We start from the raw sequence: 20583 nt of genomic DNA, 5'->3' as shown, positions 1-20583 counted from the left end.
TATTCCACCCACAAGACTGTCAAACGGACGATTCCTTTGTTATGTGTTAACACATTGTAACTAAGTGGTAGAGAAAATAAATATTCTCTTCATCATTATCATCATCATCATCATCATATCAGCTGCTGGACGTCCACGGTTAGATATAGGCCTCCCCCATCTTATTTTTCATCAAATTTACCTTCACATCCAGAAACCAACGAGGAACTAGGCATCACAGCATCCTCCATAAGAGACGGTGATTCACCAGGCAAGTCTAAACTGGACATACAACCCTCAAAACCTTGCCGGGATAGAACTCCCACTGGCAGCGCAGAGTACATGTCCTTTGGAACTCCTCCGACATAGAGGACACTGTCTAACTCTAGCATTAAGTTCGAACCTGGAAGTTTTTTTAAATAAATCATCAATTAAGAAAATAAAGTTACAAACTCCCATTAGGTGGGAAGAAAAACAAATAATCAAAAATACAAAGGAAGCGATTATTTAAAGATAAAGCCAGATTTATAAAATTCTACAGAAATATGTTGATATTTCTAAAAGCATAACAAAATATAAGTAACAAATTTTGTTCAGTTTTAATGTAACAATACAATATTATACAATCGAGCTATTTAATTGAATAATTAATAAAACACAAAATTTCACACTTACTTGTTGTATGCATTTCTACATCATCGTCAACTTGTAACGTGTGTATCTTAGGCGTCGGCCTTCTAACCGAGACTGTGTGCCATCGATTATCGTTCAAGAAATTCTTTATTTTATCCTTCATTGTTACCACTCCATCTCCAAGATTAAACACACAATGTATGTGACCATTCACTAGTTCTATTGCTATAAAATCTTGTTTTTTCCCACCGTTATAGAACAATAGACCATCCATTTCAGTAGTACGGAAATAAAAATCTAAATATGTGTTTCCGTACGCTTTCAGTAAAGGCAGCCCAACATATGTGTGCTTGGATTTAAACGTCACAGCCTTGTAAACGTTTAAAGAATCAGGTTTCACAAATGATCCAGTAAATATTATGTTTGAAGAGTCATAAATATTATTGTTTTCATCACTTCCCATTCCAATAGCTTTTGCTAAATCGATGTATTTCATTCCGTTGAAGACAAATTTTTGGAGGTAACCGACGAAATTTGGCAGGGTTGAAGTCATCTGTATTTCTTCTTCTGGATGGTAAAGACCCCCTAAATGAAGGGTTGAAATTTCCAAAGTCGAAGCTTTACCTAAAATCGTTTCAGCTGCAAATCCAAGTCAAAATACAATTAGTAATTACGAAATATTAGAACCTACGACGGTTACACAACATTGACTTTGAAATAAAAAGAAAATTAGCTCAACAGATTTCAGATTATCGCGAGCAATATACAGTTGCTTACATAAAAACCATACAGAGTCAGCACAGGTATCGAACATTAATAGAAAAGCCGGAGAGAACACCAGATCGTCTACAGAAATTTAGCGAATGTACACACTGCCATTTCTAATCGGAAAGAGCCATACTTCATTCAGGATGCTTTGAGCTAACTAGTTCTAAATATTTTCTTCTAAAGATAGTTTTACAGCTGGCTTTCAATCATTATCATTATAATATTACCTTCAAGTATTTATCATCAACCTATATTTAGCTTACTTTAGAAAAAACAAATTTTGAAATTTTGTAGTAAAATTTTGAATAGTTTATAAAATTTTAGCACATTCACATAGGATACTACAGGAGAAAGAAACTTAAACAAAGTCAGTCAGGGCATCCAACTAAAAGGTGAAGGTACCAAGTGCCAGCTAGAAACCAACGGAAAATAAGCAGCTATCTACTCTCTAATAGGACATCTAACATCAATAAAAAACGCTGTATTAAAACGTTTTTTATAACAAAAATTGATACCAAACTTAAATATTACATTTGATTTCACTCCGCCATCAAAAACTTCAGTTTCTAATAAAGGACTGCTAGCTGTTAAGACGTCAAAAAAGTTGATAAATACTTCATTAATTTTGCTATTATCAGCACTTTCCACACTATATTTTAAAAAAACTTTTTTTATCAGGTTTTTCCCATAAAAATATAGAGTATACAGTTTTAAATTCACAGTCTAGCAGTCTTTCTTCGACAACTCTTTCAAGAACCAACGCACCGACTTCTTATTTGATGCCAAGTGCGGTCCAAATCAAATTAGTCGATAATTCGCAACGGTAAAATCAAGTTTAATTTCAGTTCCATCGTACGGAGTGTAACCAACACCATTACCTTCTACTATGGGGGTCAAAATAAAAGTGTGCGGGTGCTGTCCCGTGCATACGTACATAACATACCGCGCACGGGCTGCGCCCCATCCACTTGCAGTTTCAGGTTGGAGGCGCGCCGAGAGAAACGGACCGTATGCCAAGCATCGTCCGCTACATTCGAACCGGCTAGGAGATTCTGGAAATATACATTTATATGCATAAAAAGCTTACCATACCAGGTAAGTCTTCACAAAAAGCTCTTTAAGAGTAACAAGGTCTGTTTTTCGGAGAGCCCGACTTAAAAAAGGTCTACTGAAGAAGAAGCCATGAAAGTTACGAATAGCTATCTAGACACGCGGTAGCGTGTCAAGCCAAGTTCAAGCTAACAGAACTGGCGAGCAGCACCGTGTGTAATTTTACCCGAACCATTTGGAGCCACTTTTGACCCCCTCATAACTCAAAAACTATTTCACATAAGCATGTCAAATTTGATTAAGAAGCCGTGGTGGCCTAGTGGTTTGACCTATCGCCTCTCAAGCAGAGGGTCGTAGGTTCAAACCCCGGCTCGCACCTCTGAGTTTTTCGAAATTCATGTGCGGAATAACATTTGAAATTTACCACGAGCTTTGCGGTGAAGGAAAACATCGTGAGGAAACCTGCACAAACCTGCGAAGCAATTCAATGGTGCGTGTGAAGTTCCCAATCCGCACTGGGCCCGCGTGGTAACTACGGCCCAAACGCTCTTGTTCTGAGAGGAGGCCTGTGCCAAGCAGTGGGACGTATATAGGCTGGGATGATGTCAAATTTGGCTCATATTTTTCATCCCCGAAAACCCCTACACACCAAATTTTATAGAAATCTTTGGAGCCGTTACCAAGATCGCCGAAACAATATCCATACTAATATTATAAACACGAAAGTGTGTTTGTCCGTCTTTCACGCCGTAACGGAGCGACGGATCGACGTGATTTTTGGCATAGAGATAGTTTAGGCTACTTTTTATCCCGGAAAAATGCACAGTTCCCGAGGGAACAGCGCAAGATAACCGAATACCACGCGGGCGGATCCGTGGGCAAAAGCTAGTACAAGAATATATATACAAGAATTGCTCGTTTAAAGGTATTAGATAGATTTTCAACAAGTGGGAATACAATGTTTTAAACTATCGCGGTCATTACTAACTTTATGATTTAAATTCAGGTTTTGTTTCGCGTAGGATCATGATGATCGTCTCGTGATCATGGCGCATGCAACTGAGCCGAAACATCGAGCTTCTCTAAAATCAAGGTACGCGGAACAAAACCCGAATTTATATCATAAAACTAAGTGAGATTAAATGTGAAGTGCCTCGTGACATTTATTATTTATTAATTAACTGAATATGAGTGGAATTTCTCCCCATGATTGGCCGCATTTCCTACCTTCTCCCTATCTCCTAGCCTCACGTTGGCGCGGACCCTCCCCGCCGCCACCACCAGCTCTATCCTGTCTGCCGAGTGTTCCGACGCTGTCCTCAGCAGCAGCCCCGCCCTGGTGGTCCGGAAGCGCAGCAACAGCTCTTCAGTCTGCGTCACGTGCTCTGGCCCCAAGGCCGCTGTCAGATGCTGGCTGCCGTTCAGGAATATTGTTGGTGATTCTGAAAATTACAGAAATAATTTATGTTAAGTAATAAAATCTTTCGGGTAAGCTTCAAAGAAAATAATCACTAATAATTTATTGCATCAGGCGTTATATCGTTATATTGCAGAGGTCCATATCAATGACCTAAAAGAATTTATTTGCTCACCCGCGACCTTATGATAGCAAAGTTTATGCAAAATATGCGTGTTCATGCAGTTCCTCGACCTCCACACTGTAAGAACACACAAATCACACAAGCCCATCTATCACCACCACCACACTAAACTGACGCGTTTTGAACTCAACCAGAGCTCATCTTCAGAGCAACGCAACCGTACACCATGCTACCAGATGTTAGACTAACAAACCACAACTACCGTTTTAATTTGTCACTGTAACTCCCTAAGTACCCACATAAACAAACGAAAACGCTTTTTAAAGAAAATAAAAATCTATCACGAATAATTATCGCAGTAGACACATTAACTTATATAATATTAAGAACAGTTCTAACAGACCACATTTTTAATTTTCATTCAATTTTTATGGAATAATCGAGAAAAACTAACAAAAATTCAACGTTGTCAGCTCAGCAGGTATAAACGCTGTTAAAGAAGGCAATTATTAAACACATATACATATTCCTATCTTTGCGTCTGCTTAAATACTCTTGCTTAAGGGATACATGGCATCACCAACTCATTCATGCAAACATAACAGGCGTAAATAGCATACATAGAGCCGATAAAATTGAGATGTGGAGAGATTCTTTGTATTCATTTCGTACTTTTTAACCCCCGACGCAAAAAGAGGGGTGTTATAAGTCTGACCGCTATGTGTCTCTGTGTGTCTTATGTCTGTTGGTCTGTATGTCTGTGTCTGTCTGTAGTACCGTAGCTCTTAAACGGGTGGACCGATTTGATTACGGTTTTTTTTATTTGAAAGCAGGGTTTCTAGCAATGGTTCTGAGATATGTTTTATCAAAATTGGTTCAGCCGTTTTTGAGATATTGAACTTTGAAGTGACAAAGTCGGGGCTTGCCACCTTTTTGTTGGTTAGGTTATAATAATTTATACTTCTGTATTCATTGCGTATTGTGCCAATACTCAAAGTTCTTCTTTCAAGTAATATTTAGTAGTGTCTTGTAGGTACATAAATTTGATGTGCACTATAAATGCAAGAAGAGCCTTTAGTTTTTCATATAACTCATAATATGAAACTACCGTGAGACTCACTCATATTAAATATATTGACCCGGATAACTCACGTCTTAAATCGAGTTTAGCTCGACATGTTTCCGGCTAATCCGTAGCCCTTCGTCTTCGGAGCAACGCGACTCAGCGGCTGCTGCAACACGCGCACACGAGTGAGTGCGCGAGTGAGTGTGTGCGAGTGAGTGAGTGAGTCAGTGAGTGAGTGCGCGTGTTGCAGCAGCCGCTGAGTCGCTTTGCTCCGAAGACGAAGGGCTACGGATTAGCCCGAAACATGTCGACCTAAACTAGATTTAAGACGTGAGTTATCCGGGTCAATATATTTACCTCATAATATCATACAAATGTCATTCATGATTTTTTTAGTAAACCACAATTTTACTTTTAATTTCACACAATTTTCATAATTCCGGCTGACTGTCGCTCTACCATGGCATTACCAGACCTAATTACTGTTGTTCAAAAGCCCGGCAGAATTAACTAGAAACCTCATCGGAAGTTATCAAATATTAATCGGCACTCATGGCCACAAAACGACAATGTGTATTACTGAAGTTATTTCAGTACTGTCACAACCATTTCTTATTGCTTAATAAACATTATTGTTTTGATATTATCGTAGTTTGCTGGAGGAAACATGTAATGGATTTGGATTATGAACCTTGATATTATTTAATCCATATCGTATAGGCATGAGCTTGGTTATAAATGGTGCTTGACAATTACAAGTCAGAAAGCAATGAAAATATTATTTTCAACATAAAATGACTTTTCTGATCTAGTGCATAAAATAAAACCTTTGTCTAAGACCAAGGCAACTAGGCGCCAATAGCCCCACGAATAAAAAAAAAATATAAAATGAAGTTCCAATTTTTTTTAATTATTTAATATTAACATAACTAGATGAAGATGACCCTTATAAGTATTAGCTATGTATAAATATATTCATATCTATACATAGCAATGCATGAGAAATAAAAGGATACTTAGTAAAATGATCAGTGTGTAACTTGTTTATAAATAGTAGATAGAGATAGTACAGTAGTAGACAACAAGAGCATAAAATGAGCCATTTTACCCGAGACGTTCATATAGCCACCCAAGCCGGAACGGCGAGGGTGGATAGACACGTCGAGGGGAAAATGCGTTTAATGCACGAGTTTTACACTCTGCTTTTTACTTCGATTGCGAGAGAATGAAATAACAACAGTGGAATCAATTGTTCACTTACTAGGTATCTTTTATCCTTCATGCATTGCTAATATAATTAAAAACATTTACTTTTATTGATTAATTTGATTAATTTTTAGATTTATACAAATTAAAAAAATATATGTAAACTTTTTTGTTTGTGGTTGTTAACTCCTGATTGCCTTGGTCTTAGACGAAGATTTTAATTTATGCAAAAGAGCATAAAAAGTAATTTTATGTCGCCTAGATACAGCATAAACACGAATTTTACGAGCATGAGAAGTGAAAACTCATTTTACCTTCGACTTAACTGTCGACTCTCGACTGCGGTACAGGTGGATATTCACGTCTCGGGTAAAATAGCGTTTTAATGCACCTTTTGCACTATTTACTATTGTTTTCATCAGCAAATCAATACGTTTTCTAGACGAAACCTTCTTAGTTTATAAGCTAACTTTCTTCGGGTTCACCGAACGCGATTCTTAAAAATCATGAACAATTTTTTAAATATATGAAAATATTTAGTAGAAAATATAAAAGTCTTACCTCGTCCACAGGTAGGCCCCCCGTAGTTTGTGGAGGAGCAATCACAGAGCGGCCGGTTCCAGCCTTCTGAGCACGCGCCACCATGCTGGCACGGGGAGTTCACGCACTGCTTCATCAAGACATGGCAGGCAGGACGAACGGATGCTGGAAAAATATTTTTACTTCACTCTCCTATACTTTACATTATGCAGGTTAAAGAAGCTCTAGTCTTGTATGCCAAATAGAAGAAACTAGCTGATAATCGGTTTACTAATGTTTCGGCAAATAACGTTTGGCAACCTGATTCATTTCGCAACTTTTAATTTCCCAACTGTTTAATATTTCTGAAACTGTAAATATTTCAGGATTTTTATAAAACTAACCTGGTTAGGTTAACCTAAAAGGGTTCTACACGATGGCCCTGAAATAAATCCTGAAATATTTACAGTTTTAGAGTTTGCGAAATGAAAAGTTGCGAAATGAAACAGGTTGCCAAACGTTACGTTGCGAAAAGGCAGTACTCGCTGAAAATCAACGCTGTCAGGATCTGCTGTTTGATCTCATACCCCCGGCGCAAAACGCCGGGTGTTATAATATTGATGCCAATGTCTATCTGTCTGCCTACATCGTTAAAACGTCCATATCTTAGAGTTTTTTTTTTCAGATATTTAAAACATTCTTTCCAACCAGAGGCCGTATAGCCTAACGTTTCTGACGCTAGCGTTTCTATCTCGCGATCGCTATATCAAATGACAGCTTTTGTATGCCAAAACTGTCATTTGATTGCGATCGCGAGCGTCAGAAACGTCAAGCAATAGGGCGACGGTTTGTCAAACGATAAAGGAAATAAAAAAATACCGGCCATTCTCTATTATTATTATTGCTAATACACGTACACGTGTAAAAGACCACAGTTTAATAAATTATTATTTATGTGACGTAGATAGTATTTATGAATAAAATAATTTGACTTAACGACCGGTGTTCAATATCATACGGTATGTCTGTACCAGCGACCTCACTTTGTTCTACATAAATTAGTAATCAATCATTCAGTAATAACTGTAATTATAACTTTTTTTTTATTCAACTGGATGGCAAACGAGCAAGTGGGTCTCCTGATGATAAGAGATCACCACCGCCCATAGACACCTGCAACACCAGGGGGATTGCAGATGCGTTGCCAACCTAGAGGCCTAAGATGGGATACCTCAAGTGCCAGTAATTTCACCGGCTGTCTTACTCTCCACGCCGAAACACAACAGTGCAAGCACTGCTGTTTCACGGCAGGATTAGCGAGCAAGATGGTGGTAGCAATCCGGGCGGCCTCGCACAAGGTCCTACCACCTGCAAAAAGATCGAGAATTGGAAAAAAAATACACAAAAAATTATTGGTCTTTTATGATGGGCCTCCATTTCACTAATAACTCGTTGCCTAAATGAAAAGTCTTGTGTAAATGAGAGAATATCACTATGTCTACGTTGAATAACTAAGACTGAACTCTGCTAACACTGGGTATAGATAAGTAGATAGGTAGGTACAAATTTCTACGGAATTCTCGGTGCGCTAGTCCGGCTCATACTTAGTTTTTATTTTTTTATTTTTAACCTCACGACTTCATCAAAATTAATTTCTTATTTCTGGTTGGGAGGGTAAAGGTCACAGCTCATTAGACCCACCCGGCACCCGACCAGCACCGACTCGACTTTCGGCGTCCACTCGTTGTCGACAGATGGTCCACGGGTGGACGCCACGTTGACAACGAGTGGACCTCGCGTGGTCAACAAGTGAACGTCGCGTGGTCAACAAGTGAACGTCGCGTGGTCAACGAGTGAACGTCGCGTGGTCAACAAGTGAACGTCGCGTGGTCAACAAGTGAACGTCGCGTGGTCAACAAGTGAACGTCGCGTGGTCCACGAATTTCCAAGTAGTCTATTATGAAATGAGGGTGGGGAGCGCCGTGCCGATGGCGCGCGGTCCACGCAAGGCAAGCGTAATAACAGCGAGCTATCACCGAGTGGTCTACTCGCCGTCTGCGCGTGAACACACGTATATATTTCAATAAACACAGCATAACAGTAAAAACCACAACACAATTCTGTACAAAGATTAAACAAAAAGAATACAGTTTACATAAAATAACAAACAAAAAACTACAAAAATGTGCATTGAAAACAAAAAAAATCTTTCAAAATATCATTCGACGGCATAGTTCCCAGGCAACAGACAGCGTTTTTCATCATCATCATCAGCCTACAGCAGTCCACTGCTGGACATAGGCCTCTTCCATGGCGCGCCACAACACTCTGTCTTCAGCCCCTCGCATCCATCCGCCGCCAGCGATCCTCTTAAGGTCATCCGTCCACCGTGCCTCAGGACGCCCGTTCGCTCGTTGAATGGCCAGGCTCAAACGTACCTGCCTTCTTTGTCCGACAAGGAGAAGGCGGGACGATTTGGTCACATACGCAAAGGACTGGATTGACATAGCGTCAGAACAGGAGTTATGAAGGTCAGGAGGGGAGACTTTTGCCCAGCAGTGGGACATTATATGTATAGGCTACTTTAAAAAAAATGTTCTTACCAGAGTCCTGTTGCCTTGCATACGCAGTAAGATCCTGTGGTTTCCCGTTGAGCATCAGGTCTCTGACGCAGCCCACAAAGCCCTGCCTCAGCGCCGCCGTCCAAAGCACCGCTGGCGTCTTCGCTGCTGAATACTCCGACCCCAGACCACCGACGAAGAGGGGACCGTCAAGCTCCAATTGGTTTGATTCACCTGAAACGTTGACAATAATTATAAGAAATTGTTACTTCGCCATGTTGGCGAAACCTTATGCAACTTAAATAACTTTGTTCACCTAATCATCATCCTCACCATCGTCATCAGCCGGAAGACGTTGACTGCTGAACAAAGGCCTCCCCCTTAGAACGCCTCAATGAACGACAACTCGCCATTTGCACCCACCGATTGCCCGCAACTCTGATGATATCGTCAGTCCACCTAGTGGGTGTTCACCTAATGCGTTCGTCGAACTTGTATCAAATTACTTGGGCTAGCAAACGTCGTACTATGGTAATTAGTTAAAAATTATATTAATCTAGCTTGTTTTTTATGTATTGAGACATACTAACTTCTTCAAGATAAATCTAATGACCTATCATGAATCAAAATCTGTTAAGACTTTAAGTAGTTACGAGCAGACATTCAGACGACATATTGTATTGGATAAAGACAAACATTGTCTTGGGTTAAAACTATAAACTTACTTGAAGAAAATAATAAGGTACTTGGATTTAAACAATATTCCTGAGACTATGAATATTCTTGGTCAAAGAATTACTTTTTGTCCGTGTAAGAACGGTCATACATACATACGGTCAAACATATATTCCCCCTTTTGGGCTTCGCCGCACTGCGATAAAAGTGGGAAATCACTTATTCCGTAACATAAAGCTATTAACTCACCAGGTGTTTTGAACTCAGCATTAGCCCCATCCACAGTGACCCTGCCGTCCCTGCCAGTTCTCCTCAACAAAAACTCATGCCAATGAGAATCGTCGACCCTTCTCCGTGACGCCCTGACCCTCACACCTCCAGACCCAAGGTCCATGTGGACATAGATGTAGCCATTCAGCATCTCCACGGCAAATAGGTCAGCCTGTAAGATCACGGGACGTGAAAGGACCTTATGGTGGAACTCATTAAAGGCTTAGTTCTATTAACTACAGCATGCTTTATAGCTTCATTACATGCGTTAATTTACCATGTTTGCAGCACAAGGTTTAACGTTTAAATCACTATGTTGAACGGTTTGACTCACGATTATATGCGAAGAACGGTCCGATTAGTTTCGGTTTTATCGGAAGATCATTTTCATAGGTGAGTGCGTCCACGATTGTGGCGCTCCCCGCACTGCCTCGCAATGCGTCAAGCGACGCTCGCGCGGAAACAACGACTGCGATGAGCGCTGCCGTCGTGAACGCACTCACCTATGAAAAAGAACTTCCTAAAAGATCGAAACTAGTTGGACCGTCCCTGGTTTACAACCATGAGTTGAATCGTTTGTAGGGACACCTATTGTAATTTGGATATATTTAGCAGTAACTCGTGCATTTGCTCTTGAAAATCATAATTTGGTGAAGTGGAACTGATGATGAAGACCACATTTGACCAACAGAGCTACTACTCAATAACAAGTACTTCACGTGTTGAATTTCAATTACTTTTAACATAGTTGCTAAGCAATTTATGCTCGTCGTAATGCATATGGTACAATGGAATGGGTGGTGAAGCACCAGGACTCCTCAATAATGTTTTTTTTTGTTATAATTTTTTTTTCTCATATTGTCATGTTGCTTACAAGGCAGTTTAATTTTATTGTGCAAGTGACAACTCTACTACTAACATTCTTAACCATAAGTTTTATTCTATTTCCGATTCTAGATTAATGGTTAAAGATGCATAAAAATAGATGTTATAGAAATTACATTTTGCTTCGTTTGTTTTCTACATCAAAGCTATTGATGCTACTTTAGTTAATTTAAAATTGATAGCTACATCATACAGTTTTGAAACATGCACAAAGTCTGTTGTACCTAATAGTTATGAAACGCTGAATGCTATAAATAGGACTTAGCCTAGTGAAAATCGATACAACAATCACTCACAACAAAATAAAAACTGTCTGAATGCACGTAATACATGCAAACTAAACACAAACGATTTTAATACTAAAATAATATTTGCTTGTACAGGTAACAATAAAATTAACTAATACTTAATTAGGTAATAATCAAATAAACTCTGCTAAACGTAATTCGAAGGTACTAAATGTTCAGAAATATTTCAAGATACAATTCCAGTGACTCATTATTTGTTCGACAAAATGAAAGCAAAAGTTTTTTCTAAGAATTTAGAAGCGTTGTAGTTAAAATGTGATTATTAAAATTGTGAAAGCAATAGTGCAAATTTGTGTAGGTATTGACAAAGCCCTCTCTGTACTCAAGCTTGTTGACAATACATCTTGTCAGCATAGCATACTCTATAATAGGTGGTTAGGACCTCTTAATAGTGTAACTCTGTGATCTTACATCTACAGTGCATCAGATAACAGATATTATAAACATAAAAAACACTTCGACATTTAAAGTGGGTGAAACTTTATAAGGTACCATACACAAATTCCCCTATTTATGTGTTACCAAATTAATTTACTTCTTTCAATATCGGAGCCTACCATGCAGGCTTGTTCTATGGATTCGCGTTCCTCTTTGATCACAAAGGATTTTTTTGCTACCAGATCAAATCGAAACGTTATATTAATTGAGTAGTATTTGTATAGGGAATTGCAAAATGGATGAAACATTGCTAATAAATGAAGAAAGCGAAAATTTGAGAGCATTATTTTACAATGCTAGTTTAAAATTAGAAAGAGATGCAATCCCCTATTAGACTGATGAAACGTTACGTAATGATGATGAAACTTATGGTGGTGAACTTTTTGATGATTCGATTGATTTTTATGATCATGGTGATGTTTTTAGTGATCTGTCCAACCCCAAAAGCTTCACCCCTTACCGTGCAACCTACCCTTGGTGGCTTGGCGCCCATGTTGAAGAGAATAAGACCGTTAGGTTCATTCGTTCTGAACTTGAACGATATCGTTCCAGTTTTCACTGCCTCCCATTTTGGTAGAATCTGTAAATGTAAAGAAACATCCTAATTATATAAATAATGTGCGTAAAACTCAGAGGATGCTAATAGACTTTCTAATTGTTTCATGTTGCAAGTTGTCTTGAAATTATGTTTGTCTTGTTGTACTTTGTATTGTATGATATATAATTATTTGCTTTTGCTTAAGTAATTAGGGAAATACAACCCGTGAGCTCTTAGAAAAACCTTCGGGTTTCAGGGGAAATCGGAAGGATTCGTGTTGTAGAAATTGACAATTGTCTTTTTGACTTAGTAGCAATCCACCACGCGGAGAGTGCACTCGTTGCGTTTTCATTGATGTATATAGAGCATTTAAAACCACCACTTACTTATGACGACCGGATGGCTAAGTGGTTAGAAAACCTGACTACGAAGCTTGAGGTCCTGGTTTCGAATCCCGGCCGGGGCAGATATTTGTGTGAATAACACGAATGTTTGTTGTCGGGTCTTGGATGTTTAATATGTACTTAAGTATGTATTTATCTATATAAGTATGTTTATCCGTTGCCTAGTATCCATAGTACAAGCTTTGCTTAGTTTGGGACTAGGTCAATTGGTATCAAGTGTCCCATGATATTTATTTATTTATTTATTTATTCAGTTTATTTTTCGAATATTGATTTCTATGGGGAGTCAACTTAAATAGGGTATTTCTGTAAATAGCCAATGACGGGAATTTGTTTATAACTATAATGTATTTTTTTAAGAAGCTGATTCAAGAAATGTGTTGATTGTAAATATTTTAATGAGGTTCAAGACCGAGTTATAGAAGCAACGAGGATTCCGAAAAGTACAAAAAGAAATTAAACGAAGCAGACCAAAAAAATTAATTTGACATACCCAAGAGAAGTAGACACAGTATAACAGCTCTATATTGGGAGGGTGCGAAGTACTAGGTGGGGGTAATGAAATCTATCGCAGCGCTCATAGTGGCCAAAAGAAGAAATAATCTAGGCTCTGTCATCTGTCATACTCATATGAATCTGTCATTAACAAAGCAATTTGTATAGACTTTAACTACCTAATTTTAGTAATAGATGTTTGTGTTATGATGCGAGCTTGAATTATTGGACACTCTGTCCCTGTTTTGTTCTTAATTCCTCTACATCTCGGACATGTCCAGCAACAATTTTCCTTATGAAACGGTTTGTGGTTGAAATTTTATATTGAGTGATACTCACAAAAACGGTCTTCAAAATGATACTCATTTTGACCTGAAAACGATATTTAATTTATTACTAGCGATATAAGAACAATTATATAATTTTACTATTATTCAAAGAAACCAATAAGATAGCTTTATCTTTTCGTTTTACAGTAAAAGTACAACTAAACATGAAGTAAACAAACCCTGACATAACGAAAATAAAACACACTTTTTTAATAAATTTTACTTACCTCATTTAATTTTAATGACCAAAAATTAATTCACAACCTTTTGTCCACCCAAATCACGGTATACCACTAATTTTGTATTATAAATTAATACGTTAAAGGTTGGATTTTTGTCACAATGTCGCGATGAAATTTCAAAACGCGAGAGCATCAGAGCCAAAAAAAGTTGCGTACGCTAGGGGACGCTGATGTCGTGCACAGAGCCAATACTTCCAAATAAAAGCAGTGTGTTAAGGCGGGGTGGGGTGTTCTCTATTTAAATTAACGATGGAAGAATTCGAAAATGCTGACTTTGTTTTATTTGTATCATGACAAAAAGTCATATTATGGGTAAGGCCGCGAATTTTGACCAATTTGGACGTTTCAAATTTGGAACGCTGATAAAAAAAAACTGATAACACCTAGAGGTTTATTTTTTTTTTTATTATATGACACGATATAAACTCTCAAGGTCGCAAATGAGATAATTGATTTAAACCCTTTTAAAAAAATAATAAAAATATATTACCGTCCAAAACGTAACGAAAATTGACTATTTTTTTTGACCACGAGTACTTAATACCTTATTATTTTCATGCTATTTAACTTCTCATGATCATGATTTTGTTTAAACAAAATTTTATGATATAACGATAGTCCTACCGATTGCGGAATCATGATAATCAAATAATTTTCATGTTTTATATTTATTTCTTTTCACGTGCCAAAAAACCACGTTTTCGTTACGAATACTTAGGTGACGCTAAATTAAGCTACCTTTAACGCCAATTTCAGTAGAAATTTGTTTTTGTACACTGGCAACTAATACTCTAATAGGGCAACATCGATGAGATAAATAAATCTCATCAGTTTGTTGACAAACAGCCATCAAAAGTGACGCGGAGGTTTTTTTCGAAAAAACGTCGAAAGTGCTTGTTCGATTTTAAGGGTAAGTAGTGATTATTTTTAACTGGTTGTTTTTTCATACGATAGGGTAATCTGTTCCATGTAAGTGGCATGTGTTATTATGTTCAAAATGTCGTTATTCACCATGATAAACGATTTTTTGTATAAAATACGTTACACTTTCGTTACGATTACGTTACATTTTTACAAAATGCTACGTATTTTGTACATAACGTAACGAAAAAATGTGCTAAAGGGAAGTTCACACAGAAAAATTCTAACTTACACCAGTTTATTATTAGGTTTCCAATGACTGCACGCACAGTAAGTTAGTTAGATGGATATTTTGAAGTTAAATAAATTTTAATCTGTAGGTGCAGGGATCGGCACAAGAGAATTGTGGCGAGTTCTGTGTTCACGTCCTGCTACATGCAAACGGAGAGATTCACTTACCTACTTAGTTCATTTGTTACCTAAACTTAATAATCATAATAATTTATTTCCAAAAACATCTTTTTACATTGTCCACTTAACTAAGATACTACTTCCTAAATTGGTAAAACCTTTGATTTAGGGTTTTGGCCATTTCTTTGAGGTATTTAATAGCTTGTAGAGTCGAAGTCACAAGCATGCTCACAACTAGGTGGTAGGACCTTGTGCAAGGTCCGCCCGGATTGCTACCACCATCTTCCTCGCTAATCCTGCCGTGAAGCAGCAGTGCTTGCACTGTTGTGTTTCGGCGTGGTGAGTAAGACAGCCGGTGAAATTACTGGCACGTGAGGTATCCCATCATAGGCCTCTAGGTTGGCAACGCGTCTGCAATACCCCTGGCGTTGCAGATTTTTATGGGCGGTGGTGATCTCTTACTCATTTGATCGTTTGCCATCCAGTCGGATTAAAAAAAAACCACATCCAAATTCTTTATGCTTATAAATGTGCACCTTATTGTCAGTGTTAGAGAGGCATGTAAAGAGACACTTTTGGAAAGATGTTCGTCAACTAGAGGGTACTTCTACTTCCACATTCTCATGTTTAGCTCTATAGATCTCATATAGGACAGATTAAAGATCAGTATCGTCAGAAAGTTCTAGTAAAACTAAAAACTTCACTTTATTATATGACATGAATTTTTTTTTCATACATACGTTATCTAATGAGAATTTTTACCAGTTTGATCTAGGCTTTATAAAAATTTGCGTTACGTTTTATGGTAACGCCACGTATTTTTTTTATGTTATTTCTATGTCACATTGGTTAAAATTCGCGGCCTTACCCTTGTATTAAAATTAGAAAAATATAAATAGGCGTAATATTGTTACAGTAAGGTTTATTTTGTACTGATGGTTATTCTTTACATACATTTTTACGGTAACTTCGAAAAGTTTTGCAAGTTGATAACAGAACAGAACCGCAATCACGATCGCGTTCATCGTCAATACCCGAAGAACGCTTCTAAAATCCGAAGTTTTTTTAAGAGCTCACGGAGTGTACATAATTTAAACCTCAAATACATATACATCCCCCTTTTAATAAATATAAAATATGAATCAAACAAAACAGGGAAATCTCGAGCGTGCTCAAAACTCTTTGAATCAACCGTAAGAGGATCTCGAAACGAAACATCTCAAGATCTTTTTTGTCATCATAACTAATATAAAGAAGTCGTATAATCCGCTTGTTTGCTTAATAGAATTCAACAATGAGGGCTATCGCGTATGAATTCGCCACTAGAGGCGCTAGTGTAGCGTGAGGTCTCCGTAATGTCAAATCACATAGTTTTGGGTGAGCTACGCGGGTTTATTTATAATTAAAATAAATTTATAATTATTTTGCAATATCTGAAATTAATTATGGCAAATATGCGTTCCGGGGCAATGAATGTCTGTGTTTTGAGACAGTTTTGTCTTTCGGGAACCCTTGTCCTCCCTTTTTTCCGAACAAAACGGGGACTATGCAACACTGGGGCATGCTCGATATTTTTTATGGTACGGTTTTAAGGTGTATTAAATATGATTTTAATCTAAACTTTGTTTTCACGCCCGTAATAACAGACTTTGAAAGCCATACTTAAAAACCTCACGCAACATTGCGCCATCTAGTGAGACAAAAAACGATAGCCCTCATTGAATAAAATTAACTGCATTTTTCAGGCTTTTATTTAACATGCAATGTTTTTTTGGTTGCAAAATCTTGCAAGTCAGATTTTATCCACTTTTAGTGATTGTATTGACTTTTAAAACTTGGTACGCATAAGTTATTTATTTAAAATTGACAAAGCTACCTACAACCGGAAAAATAAAACTCGCTTTAAAAAAAAAGGTTTTTTTTTCAATAAAATCCGATTTCAGTAGACTGTAATAAAAAAACTAGTGTAAAATGGACGTAATATAATTATGTAGTCATTAAACAGTTTCTACTCGATTCGATTGGTATCGTGAAGTGATTAATTAATGATCTATGAATAGGGAACATATTAACAGTTTTTAATTATTCAAAGTTAATTAGATTAGACCGCGATTCCCTTTAATTAGCTTTCGATCGTACATATCTACTAACGTTATGACACGTAATTGCGGACCGCAAAGGGCTTTTTTAACAGACTTCAAAAAAACCGGCCAAGAGCGTGTCGGATACGCCCAAAGTAGGGTTCCGTAGCCATTACGAAAAAAATAAGTAATATTTTTCTAAGGATTTCGCATTTTAAACGGAATCTTCCAAGTTTAGGTATTTTTTATACCTAAGGCTGCTATTTACTCTTAAACTACTAATAATTCTCAAGAATGATATATGTACTACCATTCTGAATTTATTCAATTTTTTCTACCCACCGGTTTAGATTTTAAATCCTTAAAATGTAAGTTTAGGTTTAAATTTTTAGATTGAAAATTTGCACTTTAAAGTTTAATATTCTGAAAACAAATCACTGAATCGAAAAATCGTTTTAGCAACCCCCTAACGATATAAAAGACCTACCCAACGATACCCCACACTACAAGGTTGGATGAGAAAAAATATATGCCTATGGTTATTTTGTTTTATTTAAGAGTAACTCGTGCGTTTGCTCTTGAAAATCATCATCTGGGGAAGTGGAACTGATGATGAAGACCAAATTTGACCAATGGAGCGACTACTCAATAACAAGTACTTCACGGGTTTAATTTCAATTACTTTAACGCAGTTGCTAAGCAATTTAAGCTCATCGTAATTCATATGGTGAAATGGAACGGGTGATGAAGCATCAGGACTCCTCAATAATGAACGTCTCTGCATCGGAATAAGCAATTTTTCGTAAAAGGTGACGAGCAGTTGACATTAAACTATTGTATCTTAGATCACACTAAAAAGCGTGAAAAAAATTATAACAAAAAATAGAACCGACTACAAAAAACTATGAAAATAATTTTCTACCAGTCTGAAGTCGGTGCCTCAGCACGACCCAGCAGGAGTGATTGAAGCCCAATATACTCGTATAGTTGTAGGTGAGGTAGACGATTATATGTCCACTCCGATTATGGGTCGTGCTGAGGCACCGACTTCAGTCAGACTGGTAAAAAATTATTTTCATGGTTTTTTGTAGCCGGTTCTATTTTTTGTTATAATTTTTTTTTCACATGACATGTCATTTTAGGACTTCATTGCATTTGTTATATTACCAACGCTTTTAAATAACCATCATTGCCAAGAGAAATGCGCCGCAAAAAAAAAGCCGCGAGTCTTTAAAAAAAACGGTAAAAAATATACAGATAACAAATAAAAATTAGGTACACGAGTTATATATATGTTTGGTATGTATTTACAGGTATGGCCGAATGGTTAGAAAACCTGACTACGAAGCTTGAGGTCCCGGGTTCGATTTCCGGCCGGAGCAGATATTTGTATGAATAATACGAATGTTTGTTCTCGGGGCTTGGATGTTTAATATGTATTTAAGTATGTATTTATTTATACAAGTAATTATGTTTACCGTTATCTAGATCAATTGGGATGCACCAAAAAAAATAACCTATAATTTTTATTTTATTTTTGGGAAGAATAGGATATTTTAAGATACCGTTTTCATCGATTTTGAATTTAGATGAGTTTTTTTATATATTTTTACGAAATACGCTGGATGACGTCACAGTGAGACAGCCACGTTCCATTGCCTAGAAAAATTCAGGTCGTACAAAACATAATCTGTGGCATTACAGTGTGACAATAATACAAGCACGGCTTAGTGTCCTAAATGAACCATAACATACTTATATAGTTTTTTTTATTTATCTTCTTTTAGCTTCGATTATTCCTATGTTTGTTTAATGGTGTGATAGTAAATAGATATTTTTTATTAAAATCTGATATTTAAATTATTTTATATTTACTTGTATCGTAGTAATTTAATAATTCAATTTGTAAAAATACATTGGAAATACTCGTATACATTTCGTACCTTATGATAAATGACAACTGTTTAAAGCCGGGTGCGCATCATGTGATTCTTTAATCACAAAGCCTATTTCTCCAAACGGTTTTCGATTTATTATACGTTGTCAAAAATTGGGACATCCCAATTGGTGTCAAGTGTCCCATGATATTTATTTATTTATTTTTATTTTATCTAGATTTTACAGGGATGTAAAGGGACCCTCAATCATGACAAAGTTTAAACAACTTTCAAACCGATGACTATGAAAATTCTGTCAAGACTACTGTAACTAAAAGAGAAAATTAGGGTCTCATAAATTAATTAATATCCTATTTCTAACTATACCAACATTTTATTCCTTTTAGTATATCTTTGAGAAAAACTATGCATATACCTGTGTAGACAACAGACGTGTTTTAGAAACAGTTGTATTTACACGTACCTCTATATAAATGGTTAAGATATCCTAACAACTCAAGTTAAACAAACTCCAGACTCCGATTCTACGAATTCGCAAAGTAATACTAAAACTGATTTACGCGAATTTTTCGAACTTTCTCTAAACTCTTGCGCTAAAAGACGCCATTAAAAGTTGAATAATAAAGATCCCCAATAAAATAATTTGTGTTAGTGAATGTATATCGGGTTGATCTCGATAATAGCAACCGGAGGGTCGAATTTTAGGGATGGCAACCGGGTTAACCCAAGTTTGTGAATTAATGGCATTTCAAAATAAAACTTAAGTGGCTGCGGGCGGGCTGGTCATTGGAGTCAAATCTTGAATTGTGGTCTCGTGTCAGAAGATGCAGCATGGGAAGGCCATAAGGTAGACTAAAATGACAAAGATACAAATGGTAATGGTCGGTAGAGTCTGATGGATGCTGGCAGAGCAGATCATTTTGACGGTCTTTGAAGGAAGCCTACCTATGTCCAGTAGTAGACTGTGGAGTGGAATTATGATGTTGATGATGATTCTTTAGCTATCTTTATAGAAGCTTAATTAACAAAGCGCATGATCAACTTGCACTTTGCTCGTGAAAATAGAGGAAAACAGACAGCCGAAATATTCTGCCCCTGCTGAATCATCCACGAGATTGCCATAAGCGCAGCCACAACATTAACGCATGGTTCAATTGTTTAAAGGAAGCAAAGACGCGGTGGCAAGCTAACACACTATTAAAGGTACAACACACGTACGATTTTCCGGCAAACAACCCTACTCCAGCCCAAGGTTGCGGCCTCGGCCTTAATTGACTAAATGATCGAATTCTTGGCAGCCAACTATTTGTGTAGTATTCACGGTATCGTATTGATTTGTGGGTACTTTCGGATTCTGTTATTTGGGTCGGAGCTATTGCGATATTTGTGATAAGGGTAGATTCTAGTTTAAAGGGATTGGAGTTT

At 37.2% G+C, this 20583-nt stretch overlaps 1 protein-coding gene across 4 annotated transcripts in view; it reads right to left on the bottom strand.

The window, feature by feature from the left end:
- Positions 1-20583, bottom strand: part of LOC141432871 (neurexin 1-like) — a 261481-nt gene that overhangs the window by 11647 nt on the left and 229251 nt on the right. Inside the window, exons 11-18 of one of the 4 annotated variants that reach the window (XM_074094675.1) lie at positions 12360-12479; positions 10248-10440; positions 9366-9557; positions 6805-6948; positions 3658-3872; positions 2315-2432; positions 655-1251; positions 182-382 (exon numbers count right to left, since the gene is read on the bottom strand). In XM_074094675.1, the coding sequence (XP_073950776.1) occupies positions 182-382; positions 655-1251; positions 2315-2432; positions 3658-3872; positions 6805-6948; positions 9366-9557; positions 10248-10440; positions 12360-12479 (1780 nt within the window). The remainder of the gene's footprint in view (positions 1-181; positions 383-654; positions 1252-2314; positions 2433-3657; positions 3873-6804; positions 6949-9365; positions 9558-10247; positions 10441-12359; positions 12480-20583) is intronic. The other 3 variants (XM_074094676.1, XM_074094677.1, XM_074094678.1) reach the window with 3 other exon arrangements.

Source organism: Choristoneura fumiferana, chromosome 11 (genome assembly GCF_025370935.1).
Source record: "Choristoneura fumiferana chromosome 11, NRCan_CFum_1, whole genome shotgun sequence".
Lineage (NCBI taxonomy): Eukaryota > Metazoa > Arthropoda > Insecta > Lepidoptera > Tortricidae > Choristoneura > Choristoneura fumiferana.
The sequence above is the reverse complement of the archived record's forward strand: the minus strand, read 5'-3'. Positions and strand labels throughout refer to the sequence as shown.